The sequence below is a fragment of the Leptonychotes weddellii genome, chromosome 2 (assembly GCF_054177405.1).
Source record: "Leptonychotes weddellii isolate Sample4059 chromosome 2, ASM5417740v2, whole genome shotgun sequence".
In the NCBI taxonomy this organism is placed as follows: domain Eukaryota; kingdom Metazoa; phylum Chordata; class Mammalia; order Carnivora; family Phocidae; genus Leptonychotes; species Leptonychotes weddellii.
In genome coordinates, this window is record NC_138370.1 from 128,799,274 (window position 1) to 128,817,873 (window position 18,600).

The 18,600-nt window shown below is 36.4% G+C and overlaps 1 protein-coding gene and 1 long non-coding RNA gene across 2 annotated transcripts in view; both read right to left on the reverse strand.

Moving 5' to 3' along the window:
- The window catches only part of LOC102731124 (transmembrane protease serine 11C-like), a 34,227-nt gene extending 15,930 nt beyond the window's left edge, over positions 1 to 18,297 (reverse strand). Inside the window, exons 1-3 of the mRNA XM_081812874.1 lie at positions 18,292 to 18,297; positions 18,047 to 18,114; positions 14,019 to 14,182 (exon numbers count right to left, since the gene is read on the reverse strand). Coding sequence (XP_081669000.1) covers positions 14,019 to 14,182; positions 18,047 to 18,114; positions 18,292 to 18,297 — 238 coding nt within the window. The remainder of the gene's footprint in view (positions 1 to 14,018; positions 14,183 to 18,046; positions 18,115 to 18,291) is intronic.
- LOC145720187 (uncharacterized) overlaps positions 1 to 18,600 on the reverse strand; it is a 155,367-nt gene that overhangs the window by 100,931 nt on the left and 35,836 nt on the right. The window lies entirely within an intron of this gene.

Consider the following 18,600-nt stretch of genomic DNA (forward strand, 5'->3'; position numbering starts at 1 on the left):
GCTCAGCATCAGGGAAATCCAAATCAAAACCTCAATGAGATACCACCTCACACCAGTCAGAATGGCTAAAATTAACAAGTCAGGAAATGACAGATGTTGGTGGGAATGTGGAGAAAGGGGAACCCTCCTACACTATTGGTGGGAATGCAAGTTGATATAGCCACTCTGGAAAACAGTATGGAGGTTCCTCAAAAAGTTGAAAATAGAGCTACCGTATGGCCCAGCAATTGCACTACTGGGTATTTACCCCAAAGATACAAATGTAGTGATCCGAAGGGGTATGTGCACCCCAATGTTTATAGCAGCAATGTCCACAATAGCCAAACTATGGAAAGAGCGAAGATGTCCACTGACAGATGAATGGATAAAGAAGACATGGTATATATATACAATGGAATATTATGCAGCCATCAAAAAAAATGAAATCTTGTCATTTGCAACGACATGGATGGAACTAGAGGGTATTATGTTAAGCAAAATAAGTCAATCAGAGAAAGACATGTATCATATGATCTCACTGATATGGGGAATTTGAGAAACAAGACAGGATCATAGGGGAAGGGAGGGAAAAATGAAACAAGATGAAACCAGAGGGAGACAAACCATAAGAAACTCTTAATCTCAAGAAACAAACTGAGGATTGTTGGAGTGGAGGGGGGTGGGAGGGCTAGGGTGGCTGGGTGATGGACACTGGGGAGGGTATGTGCTATGGTGAGTGCTATGAAATGTGTAAGACTGATGAATCATAGACTGGTACTCCTGAAACAAATAATATATTATATGTTAATAATAAAAAAAATAAAAATAAATAAAGCTGGCATCTAGTATATGGTACTTTTAGCTATTTAATGTGTACTGCATTAAGAGAAGCAGGCAAGAGTCATACATAATTCATCAGTTATGTAAAAGAAGAATCAGGGCGCCTGGGTGGCTTAGTTGGTTAAGCGACTGCCTTTGGCTCAGGTCATGATCCCGGAGTCCTGGGATTGAGTCCCACATCGGGCTCCCGGCTCAGCAGGGAGCCTGCTTCTCCCTCTGACCCTATCCCCTCTCATGCTGTTTCTCTCTCTCTCTCTCAAATAAATAAATAAATAATCTTTAAAAAAAAAAAAAGAAGAAGAATCAAAGTGGTTTTGCTGATGGTTTTAGTACCTTTCTTTCTAAGTACCTTTCTAAGTACCTTTTTAGTACCTTTCTAAGATAGTACAATCTTATCTTGTTTATGAATGTCAAAAGATTTTAATATCAAGAAAAAATCTCAAATAACCTAACTTTGCATCTCAAGGCACTAGAAGAAGTATAAAGTTACCACGAGGAAAGAAATAACAAATATCAGAGAAGATATAAGTGAAATAGAGACTAAAATGATAGAAAAGATAAAAGAAACTAAGAGCTGGTTCTTTGAAAGATAAACAAAATTGACAAACCTTTAGTTAGACTCACCAAGAAAAAAAGAGAGAGAATTCAAATAAATAAAATCAGAAATGAAAGAGAAGATGTTATAACTATGTCACAGAAATACAGGGAATCATGAGAAGCTACTGTGAACAATTATAATCCCAACAAATTTGACAACTTAGAAAAATAGGTAAATTCCTAGAAACATACAACCTACCAAGACTGAATCATGAAGAAATACAAAATGTGAACAGACTTATTACTGCTAAGGAGATTCAATCAGTAATCAAAAAGCTCCCAACAAACAAAAGTCCAGGACCAGATGGCTTCACTGGTGAATTCTATCAAACATTCACAGAAGAATTAACGCCAATTCTTTTCAGACTTTTCCAAAAAATAGAAGCGGAGGGAACACTTCTAAACTCATGAAGCCAGTATTACCCTGATACCAAAACCATATAAGGAGGTCATAAGAAAAAACAATTATACATCAATATGCCTGATGAACAAAGATGCAAAAATCCTTAATAAAGTATTAGCAAACTGAATTCAACAATACATTAAAAGAATCATACACCATGATCAAGTGGAATTTATTCCAGGGATGCAAGGATGGTTCAACATCTGCAAATCAATCAATGTGGGGTCAGGAAAGGTGGGCAAAATGGGTGAAGGGAGTCAAAAGGGGGTTATTTTCCACTTATAAATAAGGCATGGAATGTAATGTACAGCATGGTGACTATAGTTAATAATACCATACTGCATTTTTGAAACTTGCTAAGAGAATAGAACTTAAAAGTTCTCATCACAAGAAAATTTTTTTTATAAATATGTATGATGACAGATGTTAACTAGACTTATTGTGGTGTTCATTTGGCAATACATACAAATATTGAATTGTTATGTTGTACAACTGAAATAAATGTAATGTTACATGTCAATTATACCTCAATAGAAGTTTTTAGGCTGCTGGAATATAGGATAAAATATCATTAATATATTTTAGTCAGAGTAACTCCATAATGCTAGTTTTTCAGTCTTAAAAAGATTGCCAAACTTTTCAAAGACATTTAAGAAAACTCATGCTATGACTCATTTAAATAATATTTGTTACAACAGTAACTCAGAGATCTAGGAACATGAGATAAAGAGCCAAAGTCATCAGATGTCTAAGATCTAATCCCAAGAAATGTGTATGTTTTTTAAATGTAATTTTAAGAAATCCAAAGGTTTATTATGATATAATAGCAGATTCAGATGCAGTTGTAATAAATAACATTTATGTACCCTTTTCTCAATTTCCCCCAAAGGTAATATCTTGCAAAGATGTTGTAAAGACAACATCTTCAAAACTACAGTACAATATCATAACCAGGTTATTGACATTGATGCTGTCAAAATACAAAACATTTCCATCGCCACAAGAATTTGTTGTGTTGCTCTTTTATAGTCACATCTACTTCCATCCTACTCTATCCTTAATCCCTGGTAACCACTAATATGTTCTCCCTTTCTATAATTTTGTCATTTCAAGAATGTTATATATTCATATAAATAGAATAATACAATATATAATTTTCTGGATTGGCTTCTTTCACTCAGTGTAATTTTCTAGAGATTCATCCAAGTTGTTTATCACTGAGTAGTATTCCGTGGTATGATGTACCCAAATATGTTTAACCCTTAGCTTCTTGAAGGATATCTGGATTGTTTTAAGTTTTTGGCTATTAGGAATAAGCTGCTATAAACATCATGTATAAATTTTTGCGTGAACACAATCATCATTTGTCTGGGATAATACCTAGGAATGTAATTAATGGGTTGTGTGGCTGTTGCATGTTTAATTAAAAAAACACCAAACTGTTTTCCAGAATGGATGTACCATTTTACATTCCCATAAGCATAGTATGGATGATGCAGTTTCTCCATGTCTTTGCCAGCATTTGGTTCTGTCATTATTTAAAAAATTTTCTGCCATTCTCATAAATGTGTAGCAATATCTCATTGTAGTTTTAAGTTTCATTTATCTAATTGCTAATGATATTGAATTCTATATATATGCTTATTTGCCATCTGTATATTCTTTTTGGTTAAATGTCTCTTCCCGTGTTTTGCCTGTTTTCTAAACTGATTGTTTTTTCACTGAGTTTTGAGAATTCTCCATATATTCTAGATACCAGCCCTTTGATACGTGGTATTTTTTCCCAGTCTGTAGTCTTTCCATCCTCTTTACCAGGTATTTTGCAGAGCAAAAATTTTAATTTTGATGAATTTTAAATTGTCAATTTTCCTCTTACGAGTCATGGTTTTGTTGTCAAATGAAAGAGTTCTACCTAGCCCTCACAAAAGATTTTCTCCTACATTCTTTTTTTTCTAAAAAAGATAATCCTGGGTGCCTGGGATTAAAAAAGATAATCCTGGTCCATTAAAAATCTGCCTTCGGCTCAGGTCATGATCCCAGAGTCCTGGGATCAAGCCCCACATGGGGCTCTCTGCTCAGTGGGGAGCCTGCTTCTCCCTCTCCCTCTGCCTGCCACTCCCCCTGCTTGTGCACTTTCTCTCTGTCAAATAAATAAATAAAATCTTTAAAAAAAAGATAATCCTGTATATCAATTTGGGGACAATTGAGAGTCTTTTAATCCATAAAGATGACTTTTTTCTTCATTTATTTACATCTTCTTTGATTTCTTTCATCAGTGCTGTATAGTTTTTAGCATATAAGTCCTGTATGTATTTAACTAGGGCTCAGGAAGGGTGGAAGTAGAGGATCCCTACTCAGGCTTTGCTGGCATGATTTGGGGTAAGGCCATTGTTCTTCCTTTGGTGTTTTGGCTGTAGTAGGGCAGTTATTGTCTAAAAGCATTCTATCTGGTCATACTGATGCTTTCCTAGTCTTCTGACTGAAGAAAGCAAGCTTTTTGTCCCCCTTTTTTTCCTGTATTCTTGGGAGTTTTGGGGTCGATGGCTTCTTCAGGTCCCATTTGAGAATATATGAAGCAAACTGGTGGGAACTCACCACTATGTTGTTGGGCCCTGAAAGTAAACTACCCAGTCTGGGCTCTTGTTATGTTTGTTTTCTATATAATATATAGGAATTTTAGCTGTATTTATTGGGGGGGATAGGGAAAAGTACATCTACTCCATCTTCCTGGAAGGTAAAGTCATGAATTCTTTACTGCATAATTATAAAACTTTTTTCTCATATCTTTTCATCTATTTTTTTTTGTTTTATCATCTCAAATCTTGACTCCTCTTTTTTTCTTCTTAATAAATGAAAATATTCCCCAAAGCTCTATCTTTGACTCTCCCTCTTCTCACCTTCCTATATTTGCAATCTTATTCTTTTTTTAGGACTTCGTTATCATGTTATGGGAATGACCATCATATTTATGGTTTTAGACCCAAACTTTCTCCAGAGGACCAATCTTTTATTTCCAAATGTTTGATAAATAACTTTATCTGGAGATGTATATTCTATCTAATACTCAAAATGTAAGCTAATCATCTATATTCTACTACTCTCTATTGTCTATTTCTATATGAAGTTATCCTCCCACTAATTACTCAGCCTTAAAACTTGGATGTTGTATTCAATTCCTCTCACTCTTGTGCCTCACATCAGTTAAAGTCTGTCAATTTTTTTTTAAGATTTTATTTATTTATTTGAGAGAGAGAGAGAGAGCAGAGCAAGAGAGAGTGTATGAGCAGGGAGAAAGGGCAGAGGGAGAAGGAGAAACAGGCTCCCCGTTTAGCAGGGAGCCCGATGCAGGGCTTGACTCGATCCCAGGACCCTGGAATCATGACCTGAGCTGAGGGCAGATGTTTAACCTACTGAGCCACCCAGGCACCCCATTCTATCAATTCTGTAAATATAATCTCTCTGATATATGTCCACTATTTCTAATATTATTTTCACTATAATAGTTCAGGTTTTCAATTCTTCACACTTGTACCATTTTAATTATTTTCTAACCAATCTGTCTGCTTAAGACTCTCCCCTCTAGCTCATTTTATACAATATTATCAAATAAAATTTTAGAAAGAAAAGCTTTGACCTTGTGTTTTCATAATTTAATGGATCTTAATGGACCTTACCAAAGTGCAAACTCTTTAACTTAAAACTCATCACTCTTAATTTTGATTATGTTATAACTCACTCAACCTGGGCATAAGAAGTGCAATGGCCTCAAAATCTTAGGTTCTTGGGAAATGATAGAAGGCTAGGACAAACTTGAAGGGAGACAAGGGCATTAGTCTAGCTATATGTGCACTCCTCTTAGGAGTATGTGGGGCAAGTAGGCTGTCTGAAAGCCCATAGAAAATTTGAGATTATTTGGGTTTGATGGTGATTGGCAGTGTGCTCTGGCAGGTTATATTAGAGTTTTCCAGAGAAACAGAAGTATTTGTTCATTCATTCATTTATGTATTATGAGGAATTGGCTCACAGGCAATCATGGAGGCTGAGAAGTCCCACGATCTGTCATCTGCAAGCTGGAGACCTAGAAAAGCCAGTGGTGTAATTCCAGTTCAAATCCAAAGGCCTGAGAAATAGACTGCCAGTGGTAAAAATTCCAGTACAAGGGCAGGAGAAAACCAAAGTTCTAGCTCAAAATCAGGCAGAGAGAGAGAATTTACCCTTTCTGTATCTTTTTATCCTCTTCAGGCCATTAATGGGTTGGATTATGCCACCCACACTGGGGAAGGCAGTCAGCTTCAAATGCTAATATCTTCTGGAAACATCCTCACAGATATACCCACAAATAATGTTTAACCAGATATCTTTGCATCCTGTGGCTCAGTCAAGTTGCCACATAAAATTAATCATCACACAGATCTATCCCAACCTCAGATGTGTGATGTTGGCTATCAGTCAGGACACAGACTGTCCTACTGTGTGGCAGATGTGTCTAATACATTGTTGTATTATTCAATAATGTGTATTTCAAACTCTAAGCTCAAGGTTGCATTTTAAAAATCCTTAAATATTATTTTAAGTAAATACCTAGCTTTATTGGAAGACATTTTGAAATGCCAACAGGAATAATGCTCCACATCTTTCAGGAGACTTAGCAACACTTTCTCTGGAATTAAGTCAAGAATCAGGAAATGAAGGTGTCTGAGGAGCCAAAAATTATATAAAAAAATTTACTCACTAGAGATTATTTAAATAAGAAGGCCTCACAACTGTTAACCAAAATAAAGAGTCATATTGATAACAATAAGTTAATTGTAGGAGACCTCAATACTCCATTCTCAGCAATGGACAGATCATCTAAGCAGAAAATCAACAAGGAAACAAGAGCTTTGAATGATACATTGGACCAGATGGACCTCATAGATATTTACAGAACATTCCACCCTAAAACAACACAATACTCATTCTTCTCGAGCGCACATGGAACTTTCTCCAGAATAGACCATATACTGGGTCACAAATCAGGTCTCAACCAATACCAAAAGATTGAGATTATTCCCTGCATATTCTCAGACCACAATGCTTTAAAACTGGAACTCAATCACAAGAAAAAATTTGGCAGAAATTCAAACACTTGGAAGCTAAAGACCACTCTGCTCAAGAATGTTTGGGTCAACCAAGAAATCAAAGAAGAACTTAGACAATTCATGGAAATCAATGAGAACGAAAACACATCGGTCCAAAACCTATGGAATACTGCAAAGGCAGTCCTAAGGGGGAAATACATAGCCATCCAAGCCTCACTTAAATAAGAAGGCCCCAAACACCCTCATTCAAAGGCTATTTACTTTTCTAATTTGTATGTATAAATTACAATGAAATATTTGAAATAAATTTGGAGAAGTTAGAAGAAAGAACACAGAGAAAACAGAAGTGACAGCAAGAACTCTGCTTGACATCAAAGTACGAGAAAGAAATAAAATATAAAGAACAAATATGAGAGCTGAAAACCTTAAATATTGGGATCATTTATTGAAGGCATCAATAACCTTACATTTTCCTAAATGCCCCGAGGGAACACAATACTCACTATATATTAATGAGTGTCCATAATAATGTCAGAAAAGTAGGTGTTAAGTTTGAGATAGATTTTTGAAAAAAATGATTTTAAAGATACTTTCTATATTTTATTAAAAAAATAAAATATAAACTCTTTGGAAAATTTGCCTATTTAGAAGACTTACTTCCAAAGAATTTTGAATGGTCAAGGTCTTACACTAAGAATATTTTACGAAAACTTTTGCTGATAAAACAGGTTTAGAGAGCTTAAGATTGGCTCTTAGTTAAGAAAGGACACTCTGGGCAATACAATGTTTTTAAAAAAATGTCCTCTAGGATTAAAGAATCATTAACAAATGATTGGTTAGTTCAGTTCCTTAAAGCATGGTAGAAATGAAGCCATGCATTATCTCAGGATCAAGCCACATGAAAGAAATGTGTTCTACTAACATCATCATCCGTGTCTGCCTTGGCCAGTTGCTGCCAAATGAGTGGTAGGCCAGAGCTTCATCCTCTTGTAAAATCCTTAATAATGGGTCAGGACTCTCGTCCTTGTATATAAAGTTCTATGTTATTATTCTTTCTGCTACTTCCACATAATTTGAGTTTTTACTTTAACCACATATAATTTAGCATAAGTATTTAAAATATTTCTCACATCTATTCAACAGATAGTTAAGTGTACCAGTATGTACAAGGCATCTTTGTGTAGGAAATGATTATTATTTTTAAATATGCTCATTAAAGTTATGAGCATTCAACTTTATAAGGCGTTTCATTTAAAACCCTTACTTAGCTTATGAGGCATTTCTTCACTTTTACAAGGAATGACTTGAATTTTTCCTTTCAGAACTTTTAGGAGAGCCACCATGTGGTCATCCTTGCAGTCATGTAGTTGGTACATCTAGTGTAGTGTGACTTTTTTTCTTAGCTCTTGGTGTGATAGTTTATGGCAGTGAGTGTCAAGGTCATGGAAGTAATCATATTATAAAATAAGTAATAAAGGAAAATTGTGTTAACCAATTTTAACTATTGAGGTTATCATTTCTATTTTTTTTTTAGATTTTATTTATTTATTTGAGAGAGAGAGAGAGAAAGAGAGCATGAGCAGGGAGTGGGGAGGCAGTGGGGGAGAGGCAGAGGGAGAAGCAGACTCCTGCTGAGTGGGGAGCCCAACACGGGGCTCCATCCCAGGACTCAGAGATGATGACCTGAGCTGAAGGCAGATGCTTAATGACTGAGCCACTCAGGCGCCCCTCTCATCTCTATTTTAAAGGAATGTGATATTGTTTAGCATAGAGAACATAAATTCAGGGATTTGGAAATGCATAAAAATTTTTCCCATTGAAGTCAATGGTATTAGGTTAAAGAATTTGCCTTATGGGAGAGTTTAGAATTGATGGAAAAAACATGGCTCTCTAACTAAAGAATGCACTCCATAAATACTGATTGTTAGTGCCTTGAAGGTAGTAGAATGTCATTTTTCATGGAATTCAGGAGTGACTGGAAAATTAAATTAAACATTGTGTTCAAAGGCCTTAATAATTGAAACATTCTTTCCATCCTAAATCTAGGAGTGGTAAAATCTACTAGCAGCATATTTACACCACACTTGCTATCAGCCTTCCTTATTGGGATTCTAGAAGAGAATTAAGCTCTAATGCCCAAGGGGGCTTTCGTTTTTACAAAATTAATGAACTTCCCCCTTTTATTACTGAAATATAATTAACATGCATTGTTGTATGAGCTTTAGTTTAGAATATGACTCAACAATTCTATACATTACTCAGTGTCCATCAAGAGAAGTGTACTCTTAATCTCCTTTATTTATCTGAAGTTCTCTTTTATGAATCTGGAATCATATTATGTATCATCCTTAAAAGAACTGAAAACAGTCACTCACATCATTTTTGTTAGGGCTTAATTCTTTTGTGGAACCTCAGTTGAGAAAGGCTGTATATATTCTCTCTTACTTGGTTTTCAGTTGCAGCTTTGGTATTATGGAATTCACTAATGCAAACAACAATCATTTACTGCTATATGCCAGGCCCTGTGGTAGGCTTGAAGACTTAATGGTGAACAAACAAGGACATAGCCCCTGCTCTCATGGAGATTTTGACATTTAATTTGATGGAAGAGATGGTCAGTAATCAAATAATTACTGTAGTGAGTACATAATTAAAGCCTGGAAAGTGATGTGAAGGAAAGGAACTGGCTTCTCTGAGAGCTTTGTCAAAGGAATCTGACCTCTCCTGCAATTGTTGGCCAAAAGTGATGACAAGAGTTTAGAGGCCAGTGGACTAAGAAGCCTGGGGTTTGGGGCACGTTGTTGACAAAATCAGTTTTCCGCTGTTCTCAGTAACTTGCAATCACTGTTTAATTTTACCAGCTGGATTTTAGGTCCAATCCACATCACACTGTTTATACTAGATAAGCTTAAAATATTGTGTAATAGTGATACTGATTGTGCCTTTCATATGCACTAAATCAGTGTAAGCTTAAATGTATACACTTGTATATGTATTTATTTATTTTACAGGCTTTTTGTCGAGAGGGACAATATTCTTTTTCTCTTTGACTTCCCCATAGTGACTGGCAAAGTGTTTGTACAAGTACTTCAAAATTGTTTATTAAAGTTAATATTTCATAATATTTGATTTCAACTCCTCTCAGCAATTCTTTAAGTTAGATATGGGTTTACATACTTTCTTCATTGATGTTAAAACTAAGAACAGAGTTTAAAAGATTTTGATTTGTAATGATAGACTTCAGATTTAGAAAAAGAAGCCAAATTTTTTTTCTCAATGGAATCTTTAAACCTGCATCTTAAGTAGATTTTTAGTGCAGCTCTCAGTCCTAAATTGATTCATGAAATAGTGTAGAGAATGCACAGTGCACTTAGAATCAGAAGATATGTGTTAAAGTCTCAGGTTTGCCCATTATTTATTTTATGACTTAGAGTGAATTTTATTTCATTGACTCTTCTTTACCTATAGATGAGGCAACCAGACTGAATATCTCTAAGGTCTTTTTCAACTTTAAGGTCTTCCCAATGTCTACTGTACAATAAATAATGAACTTTCATGAATTTAATTTGGACCAGAAATCAGTAACCCATTTTCACTCTTCCTGATTTTGCCACTGATCTGGAATAAATAACTTAATATGCATGTCAGTTATAGAGAATACAAATTCTAAATGGAAATCCTGTGAGATTTTGCCTTTTAGTCATGATGATACATGGCGAATTATTAAAAAAACATCAGCCAATACCCTTTTTAGATACTCATTCCTATATCATTTGGTATGTGCATAGGAAAAGAAAATGAATTTAATATTAGCATAAACAGAAAATGGGAAGGTAGAATTTTATTCAAATTTCCTTGCCATAGTCAGTATTTAGTCAGTATCTGTTTGGTAAGTGAATAAATTAAGCCAATAGTAATTTAGTATTATAACTAAGAATTATATAAAGCTGTTTTCCTGGGGTAAGTATAATTATTAAGTGCTGAAATATTAATGGACACTTGAGTTGATTAACTTTTTATTTCTACAAAAGCAATAATTTTATCCCTTGGTTCAATGGCCACTGATTTACTTCATTCTTGGGGCTGGTAAAATCTCTTTACATGGGGCGGCCCTGCTATGAATCTATATATCAAAGGCACATAGGTATGTTCCCTAAGATTCAATTGGTGTGCAGTGAATATCCAAGAATACAGTTACCAGAAGAATAACCATGATCTCCTGGAAAATATTCTTGCAAAGTGTATATATAGAAAAAAATCTATCTTGGTTACTATTTTTTGAGTACTCGCTCTATGTCAGGCATTGCACTAAGAGCTTTAGATGTGTGTGTTCATTTTTTTTTTCAGAAAAAAAAACTACTATGAAGTATATGAACAATGATCTTTATAAAGATGAAGAAGCTAAGGCTCTTTCAGATAAAGTGATTTGTCTTTGGTGGGGGTTTAGGGGTGGGGACATCGAGTTGCCCCTACTGCACTGTTGCTTTGAGGGAGGTGGTCATTCTCCCTTAGGAACACCTGCAGTTTCTGACCCCTCATCCATAGTGAAGCCTGAGTTTGGGGGGGAAGGGATAGGCAGGCCTATTAATAAAAAGAATAGCATATACATATATATAAAGTTGACTTGCAAATATAGAATCCATAGGACATACCTTTTGAGTATTTTTTTTTCTCATGATAAAAACCAATTAATGATACTTACTTTACACCAGTCCTGTTTTTTAAAGTGCATGAGGTCTTTGAAATACAACAACCATATGCAATATTTTTTATTATCATCATCCCCATAATGAGATGTTTAGACTGAGGTGCAGAAATGTTAGGCAATGTTTCCAAGGTCACACAGCAGAGGTACAGAGGACCTGGGATTCAAATCTCAGCAGGTCCCACGATTTTAACCACAATTCTATATCTTCTCTTTCTAGGCATAATAATATAGAAACACTAGTTCTGTATTCAGCTGGTTGTTGTAACTAGTTGCACTGGCCAGTGATGTCTAAGCTGCAGCTGTAGGAAATAGTGACATTTTCCTCTTTGTTAAGCAGCTTGTATAAAAATGAAATTGAACAACGCTGACATACTTAGGAGCACGCTCTAAGCAACTGAACTAACTAGGAAGCATAAGGCCAGGCTATCAATAAGATAGCAGCAACCTTGTGACAGCAACCTTGATTATCTAAATAAGCTTTTCATAAATCCCTAAACCAGAGACCCATTTATGTGGTGACCAATGAAGATTCATAATCGGTTTCAGTAAGAGCTGTCTTGAATGTGAGTTTTGTTAACTCATTTCATTGTGGTTTTGCAGAACTGGTCCAGTTGGTTGCTGGGTTTGGTTCTGCACCTATAAACCCCCAGTTTCACAAGGCATCTAACTTCTGAAGAGGGATGAAGTAGGAGGGAGAGGGGGTTTCTAAGCAACAAGTAGAGGCTAAGACAATACCAAAGCACCATCTGTTCTTAAGTATACAACGCTTAACAGTCACTGTTCTTCATAAAATTGTAGGGTGGCATTGTATTAAACAGAATTACTGAAAAAAAAATAGTATATCTGGAAAAGACCCTCAGAAAGTCAGTTTTCCTGGGATCCTACATAATGTTCTTAAAGGTTGGAGGAATGCTGGAAATGTAATGCTGTTTCTTTACATTTAAGTTCACATTTTTAGCAGATGAATTTTCAAAAATATATCTTTGGTGGCAAATTCTCTATAAATTGCAGATCTGCTTTATTTCTCTGTGTTCTTTTGAGGTCACCACACATAGGATAAGCTGTATGAGAAGGAAGGTTCTAAGAGAAAGCATCTAGGGGCCCCTGGGTGGCTCAGTCGTTAAGCGTCTGACTTCGGCTCAGGTCATGATCCCAGGGTCCTGGGATTGAACCCCACTTCGGGCTCCCTGCTCTGTGGGAAGCCTGCTTCTCCCTCCCCCACTCCCCCTACTTGTGTTCCCTCTCTCACTGTCTCTCTGTGTCAAATAAATAAATAAAATATTTTTTTAAAAAAGAAAGCACTAATAACCTGGGGAGAGTCACATTTCCACAATATGATGGTTTCTTATCCAGGAGAAGCATGTTTAGGTTTTGCGTTTTGATCTTTTTGATGTTCTATGCAAATGAACCCTTGGCCTTGATTTATTTTTTTCCACACACATTTCATCCTTTTAGTCCTTCCTGCAGGGGCAGGGATACTTTTCTGCCCTTGATCAGATTTGTGGTAGCAGAGAATTGATAGCTGAGCTTAGCTGTGCCAAGCATTCACTGTACTTTTATCAAGACCAGAGAGACACTCATTATCCTGGGAATGAAGGGACATTTGTCCCTACCTTTTAGAAGCTGTCTTTCACAATATTGTTAGGTGACCAAGAATAAGAATTAGATTGTATAATTGTACACCTGAAATTAATATAACACTGTATGCTAACTACACTGAATTAAAAAAAATTACAAAGAATTATATTGTACAGAAGAGTGAGAGAGACGAAGTCCATTAAAGGCCTATCAGGAAGTTGACTTGATGCTAAAGAGATTCAAACTCATTTCTGGGATGTAGGAGTCTAGATTCTTGAGATATCCAAAAGAACTGAGGGAGAAAACACAACCCACAGAGCAAGCCATTAAGAGTTTATGGCTGCCTTACGGGGCACCTGGGTGGCTCAGTTGGTTAAGCGTCTGCCTTTGGCTTGGGTCATGATCCCGGGGTCCTCGGGTCGGGCTCCCTGCTCAGTGGGGAGTCTGCTTCTCCCTCTGCCTTTCCAACCCACCCCACCCCCTGCTTGTGCACACTCTCTCTCTTGCTCATTCTCTCTCTCAAATAAATAAATAAAATCTTAAAAAAAAAAGTTTATGGCTGCCTTGTTTTGCAAAGAAATATTATTTGGGGCTCTGATTACTTTTTTTTAAACTCTATCATCAAGTAAGGTTTAATTCCAGGAATACAAGAATGATATTATATCAAGAAATTGATTAACATGGACCCTGATTATTTTAACAGTGGTTAAAAAGCAATAACCATTGTATAGGAAATTATATTTAAGGAGAGAAGTGTTTTCATTTTTATAAAAAACATGACATTAAAATTAAAGGGTGAAAGTCACTCTATACCATACATAAAAAGGCTTACCTGAAAATTTAAACGAAGAAGAATCAATACATAAAGACCCAGTTTTGCCCTGTAGCTTCTGATATAAAGTGGTTTCAATCCTATCCCGAAATTTTGCTGCAGTATTTTTGAAACAGGATTTAAACTTCAGCACAGCATGTATTATCACTTTCCCTTGGGCTCGGCTGCAGAACAGAAACAGGCAAATAAATCATGTTTTTATTACTGGAACCTTGATCATTCTTAGTGGAGTCATTGTATAATTTTATTAAGCAGAGCTCCCTGCAGCTATCCCACTCTCCAGAGAGTGGAAATGGTACTTTATGGACATGGTGAACAGCAAAGAGAGCGTGATTTAGACTCAGGGGAACTGTGTTTGTATTCTAGATTCACCATCTGCCAACCCCTTGACCACAGCAAGCCATTGGCATGCTCTGTACTTAAGCAAATTTCTGCATCTCTGTAATGGGGATAATATTATTTACCGGGTTATTGTACACACCATCTAAATTAACGTCTGTGGAGGTATTTTGTAAATCTCAGTGCTGTGCAAAAAAATATTTATTAATATAAATATATCTATGTATAATAAATCCACGATGGACTTTCAGAATATAGGGCTAATAGCAAATAGTAAAATGAAACATAACAGGTGAGATGAGAGCATCATTTATTATCTTGGGTTTTTGTTTTTTGTTTTGGTGGAGGCACCATTTGCAAGAGTGGGCAAGTTCTCTCTCATCTGTTGGAAATCGTGACGGAGCAAACACCTTACACTGGATTTATTTTGTTTGTAATTCTCACTTGAAGATGCAAGTGTATAAACCAGAAATATTTAAATTTTTTTTTTTAAAGATTTTATTTATTTATTTGAGAGAGAGAGAATGAGAGACAGAGAACATGAGAGGGAGGAGGGTCAGAGGGAGAAGCAGACTCCCTGCCGAGCTGGGAGCCCGATGCGGGACTCGATCCCGGGACTCCAGGATCATGACCTAAGCCGAAGGCAGTCGCTTAACCAACTGAGCCACCCAGGCGCCCCTAAACCAGAAATTTTTAAAGGGAGTAACTTCTACTGACTCGATGGGATGTCTCTATACTAGGTTTCTGTGCCTCCTCCCCTTCCCAGGCATTTCTCTGCATTTATGCATTTGAAAATCCACACAACCTCAGAGTATGTGACTCAAGAGAGATCTTGAAAACATCCACTTGCAAACCTTCGCAATACCCATGAACAAACACAGAAACCATGGCTGAGATCCAAGATTTTCTGACTAATTGTAAAGCTTTATTATTTCAATAATATTTTTCCAGGATAATTCTAAATAATGGATTAGCTAAGTTCCATATCACCCCTTATTACTTTGTTTTAGGATATACATACACCAGATGCTCTTCCTTTGAACACTATACATGTATTCTTTTTATTTCCTCTGTACAGTAGTAAGAATTTAGTAGTTACATGTCAACTTATTAAGTATTCTCACCTCTTCTGCTTTTGTGCAGGTGCAATGCTAATTTTTTCTTGTGTGATTTGTAGAGACAAACCCTTTACTTCTCATGGAATGAATAGACGAGGACATGTTATATTGCTCTGTTTATTTTAAAGATTTTGTCAAACCATGCATGTCACTCTGAACTTTTCTCCTGGATTGAAAAACGATCTAAAACTAAACTAAATACACACATATGGATTCTTAATGTGACATCATCAAAGTCATGACCCTCTCTTCTACTGGAAACATGAACTACAGGTTATTTTAATGTTACCTTCTCTTGACTCATAAAATAATCTTTAGTTTTATATGACAAATGCCTGTAATTCTTTGCCATACACAGTTTTCCTTTCATTCCTGAAGTTTCAGTTCATTCATTCATTCATTCATTCACTTAACAGATGTGTATTAGCCCAGGCAATATATCAGACAGAGTTCTCAGTCAGAGCTTCATTAGCTATCAGCATATAAGACCACAAGATGCCTGCGTTCATGCTAGTAGGAGAAACAAGAAAATGAAGAAATAAAATAATCTTCAAGGTGTGTTCTATGAAGAAGACAAAAATGACTTGAAGTTTAGAGGTGGGAACATTATAGACAGCTGCAGGGACAGCTTCTTTGAAGTGAGGTCCTAATGACAAGAAGGAGTGAGTCATAAGAACCGGGGGGAGCAATGTCCCAGAAAGAAGGAACATCAAGTACAAAGGCCCTGGCCAAGACAGACTTAATACTCCCCTCAATTTTATTAAATGTTTTTTTCCTGACTCTGGATCCCATATCCCTTTCCTTATAGAGCATTTACTTTAGAAAAGTTGTGAATTCTTTTTCTGCCTCTTTGAACTGTATGCAAATCTTTTAAAAGCCTCTTGCAGTTTAAGAACCTCAGAAATGTCTTTCTTGAGGACCTGAAATCCATCTCTTTGAAATGTAACCCTCAAAGGAGATAGAGCCTGGGTGTCTCAGTCGGTTAAGTGACTGAGTCTTGATTTTGGCTCAGGTCATGATCTTAGGGTCCTGGGATCAAGCCTCATATGGGGCTCTGCGCTCAGCACAGGGTCTTCTTGTCCCTCTCCCTTTGCTCCTCCCTCTACTCCTCGCCCCTGCTCATGCTCCCTCTCTAATAAATAAATAAAATCTTTTAAAAATAAAAACCCTATGGTCAGAGAGAGGCAGGGTACCCAGATCAGGTAGGGTCATGTGGACTCTCTAAGGAGTTTGGCATTTGTGAGAGACTCTCAGAGGATATTAAGTAGGGGGAGGCTGTGCTCTTCCAATTCACTTTGATTGCTGTGTGCAGAATAGTCATGGAGCAAGAGTGAAGGCTGAAGTTAATGCAGTCATCTAGATATAACTGCTTGGGTTTAAACTACAGCTTTATAATTCATTAAATGTGTGACCTTGGCAAGTCACTTTGCTTCAGTATCTTCATCTGTAAAATAAGAAACTAACATATACATACCATACAGGGTGGTTATCAGGTTAAATGAGTCAAGATAAATAAAGTTTTAGGGGGCTACTGGTTAAGAGCATGGATTATTTAAACCAGGAAAATCAAACAGCAAAAGTTCTAGTTTTAGGGAGAAATAGATTCCAAAACATATTAACTTTTCTATTTGTGCTTGTGGTTACTATTTTTTTCGTATCTGTTTCAGGTTATCTGTGCCTCACCAGTGTTTGGATAAATATCTTTGCAGCTAGACAATAGCTGTAGAATGGGATTCCTAGAGGAGTCAGGAAGGCAAAGGAGAAGAGTGCAGCTGGCTGGGTGCAAATATATATGCACGCATCATGTGAGCGTTAGGAACTGCCACTGTGCGGCCTCAGTTTCAGTGCACTGTTGCCACGTGGGGATGTGGGCCCTGTATTGCCAGATCTTTTTATTTTTCAACACATTCTGAGAATTATGTGTTTTATATGACATTTCCCAACTTTTATTTTTTAATTTTTTTTTAGATTTTATTTATTTGAGAAAGAGAGCACAGAAAGAGAGAGAGCATGAGCAGGGGGACCATGGGCAGAGGGAGATGGAGAAGCAGGCTCCCCACTGAGCAGGGACCCCCCCCCCACGTGGGGCTCAATCCCAGGACCCTGAGATCATGACCTGAGCCAAAGGCAGATGCTTAGCCGACTGAACCACCGAGGCGCACCCCCAGCTTTTACATTTAATTCACAACTCTAAGCTAGATTTGGCTAGATAGCCAAATTAGTTTGCCCATACTGGGCCAGATATTCTGTCCTCTCTTATCTTATCCATTCTTTTCTTATACTGAAATCATCTCCTGACTTTAGATTTGTTTTTTGACTTTGTGCCTTCAAATAAAAAACAAACCCATGCAACCTTTACCTGAAACTCATAATCAGTCAGAATTCTTGGTTCCAGTTAAATAATTTTCCAAAAAGATCTTGAATACCTTTTTTCACATTTAAAAATGCTAGTGGTTTTGAAGCCTCAAGGTAAGATTTATTTCAATCTTTCAATTTATACCAACTGAAGATGAGGCATGAGGGTGAAGGACAGAATTTTCTGCTCTATGCCTCTTGGGCTATTTTACATACCTTACTTGGACAACGTGTGATTTGACATACTGTCTTCTCAGTTTGGATCCATGAAATGTTTCATTTATCTGTTAAAAAGTAAAATGAATAGTGACTGCTTTATTTTTAAAAAACTTAATTTTTCATTGTGGAGAACTCCAAACATACACAATAACAAATGAAAGTGTATAATCAACCCCATGTACCCATCATTCAGCTTCACCAGTTATCATTAAATAGCTAAACTGGTTTTATTTTACTACTACCTGCATCCCAGGAATTAAATAAATCCTTAATATCATTGAGTACATAGAGGTCTGAGAAGAGAAAAAGAAAGAGATAGAGGGAAAAAATAATAAACAGTGAGAGAAAATGGTTCTGAATTAAAGATCATCATTCACATATCCCAACTAAGAAAAAGCATGACAAAGAATGGGAGAAGATATTTGCAAATGACATATCAGATAAAGAGCTAGTATCCAAAATCTATAAGGAACTTATCAAACTCAACACCCAAAGAACAAAGGATCCAATCAAGAAATGGGCAGAAGACATGAACAGACATTTTTCCAAAG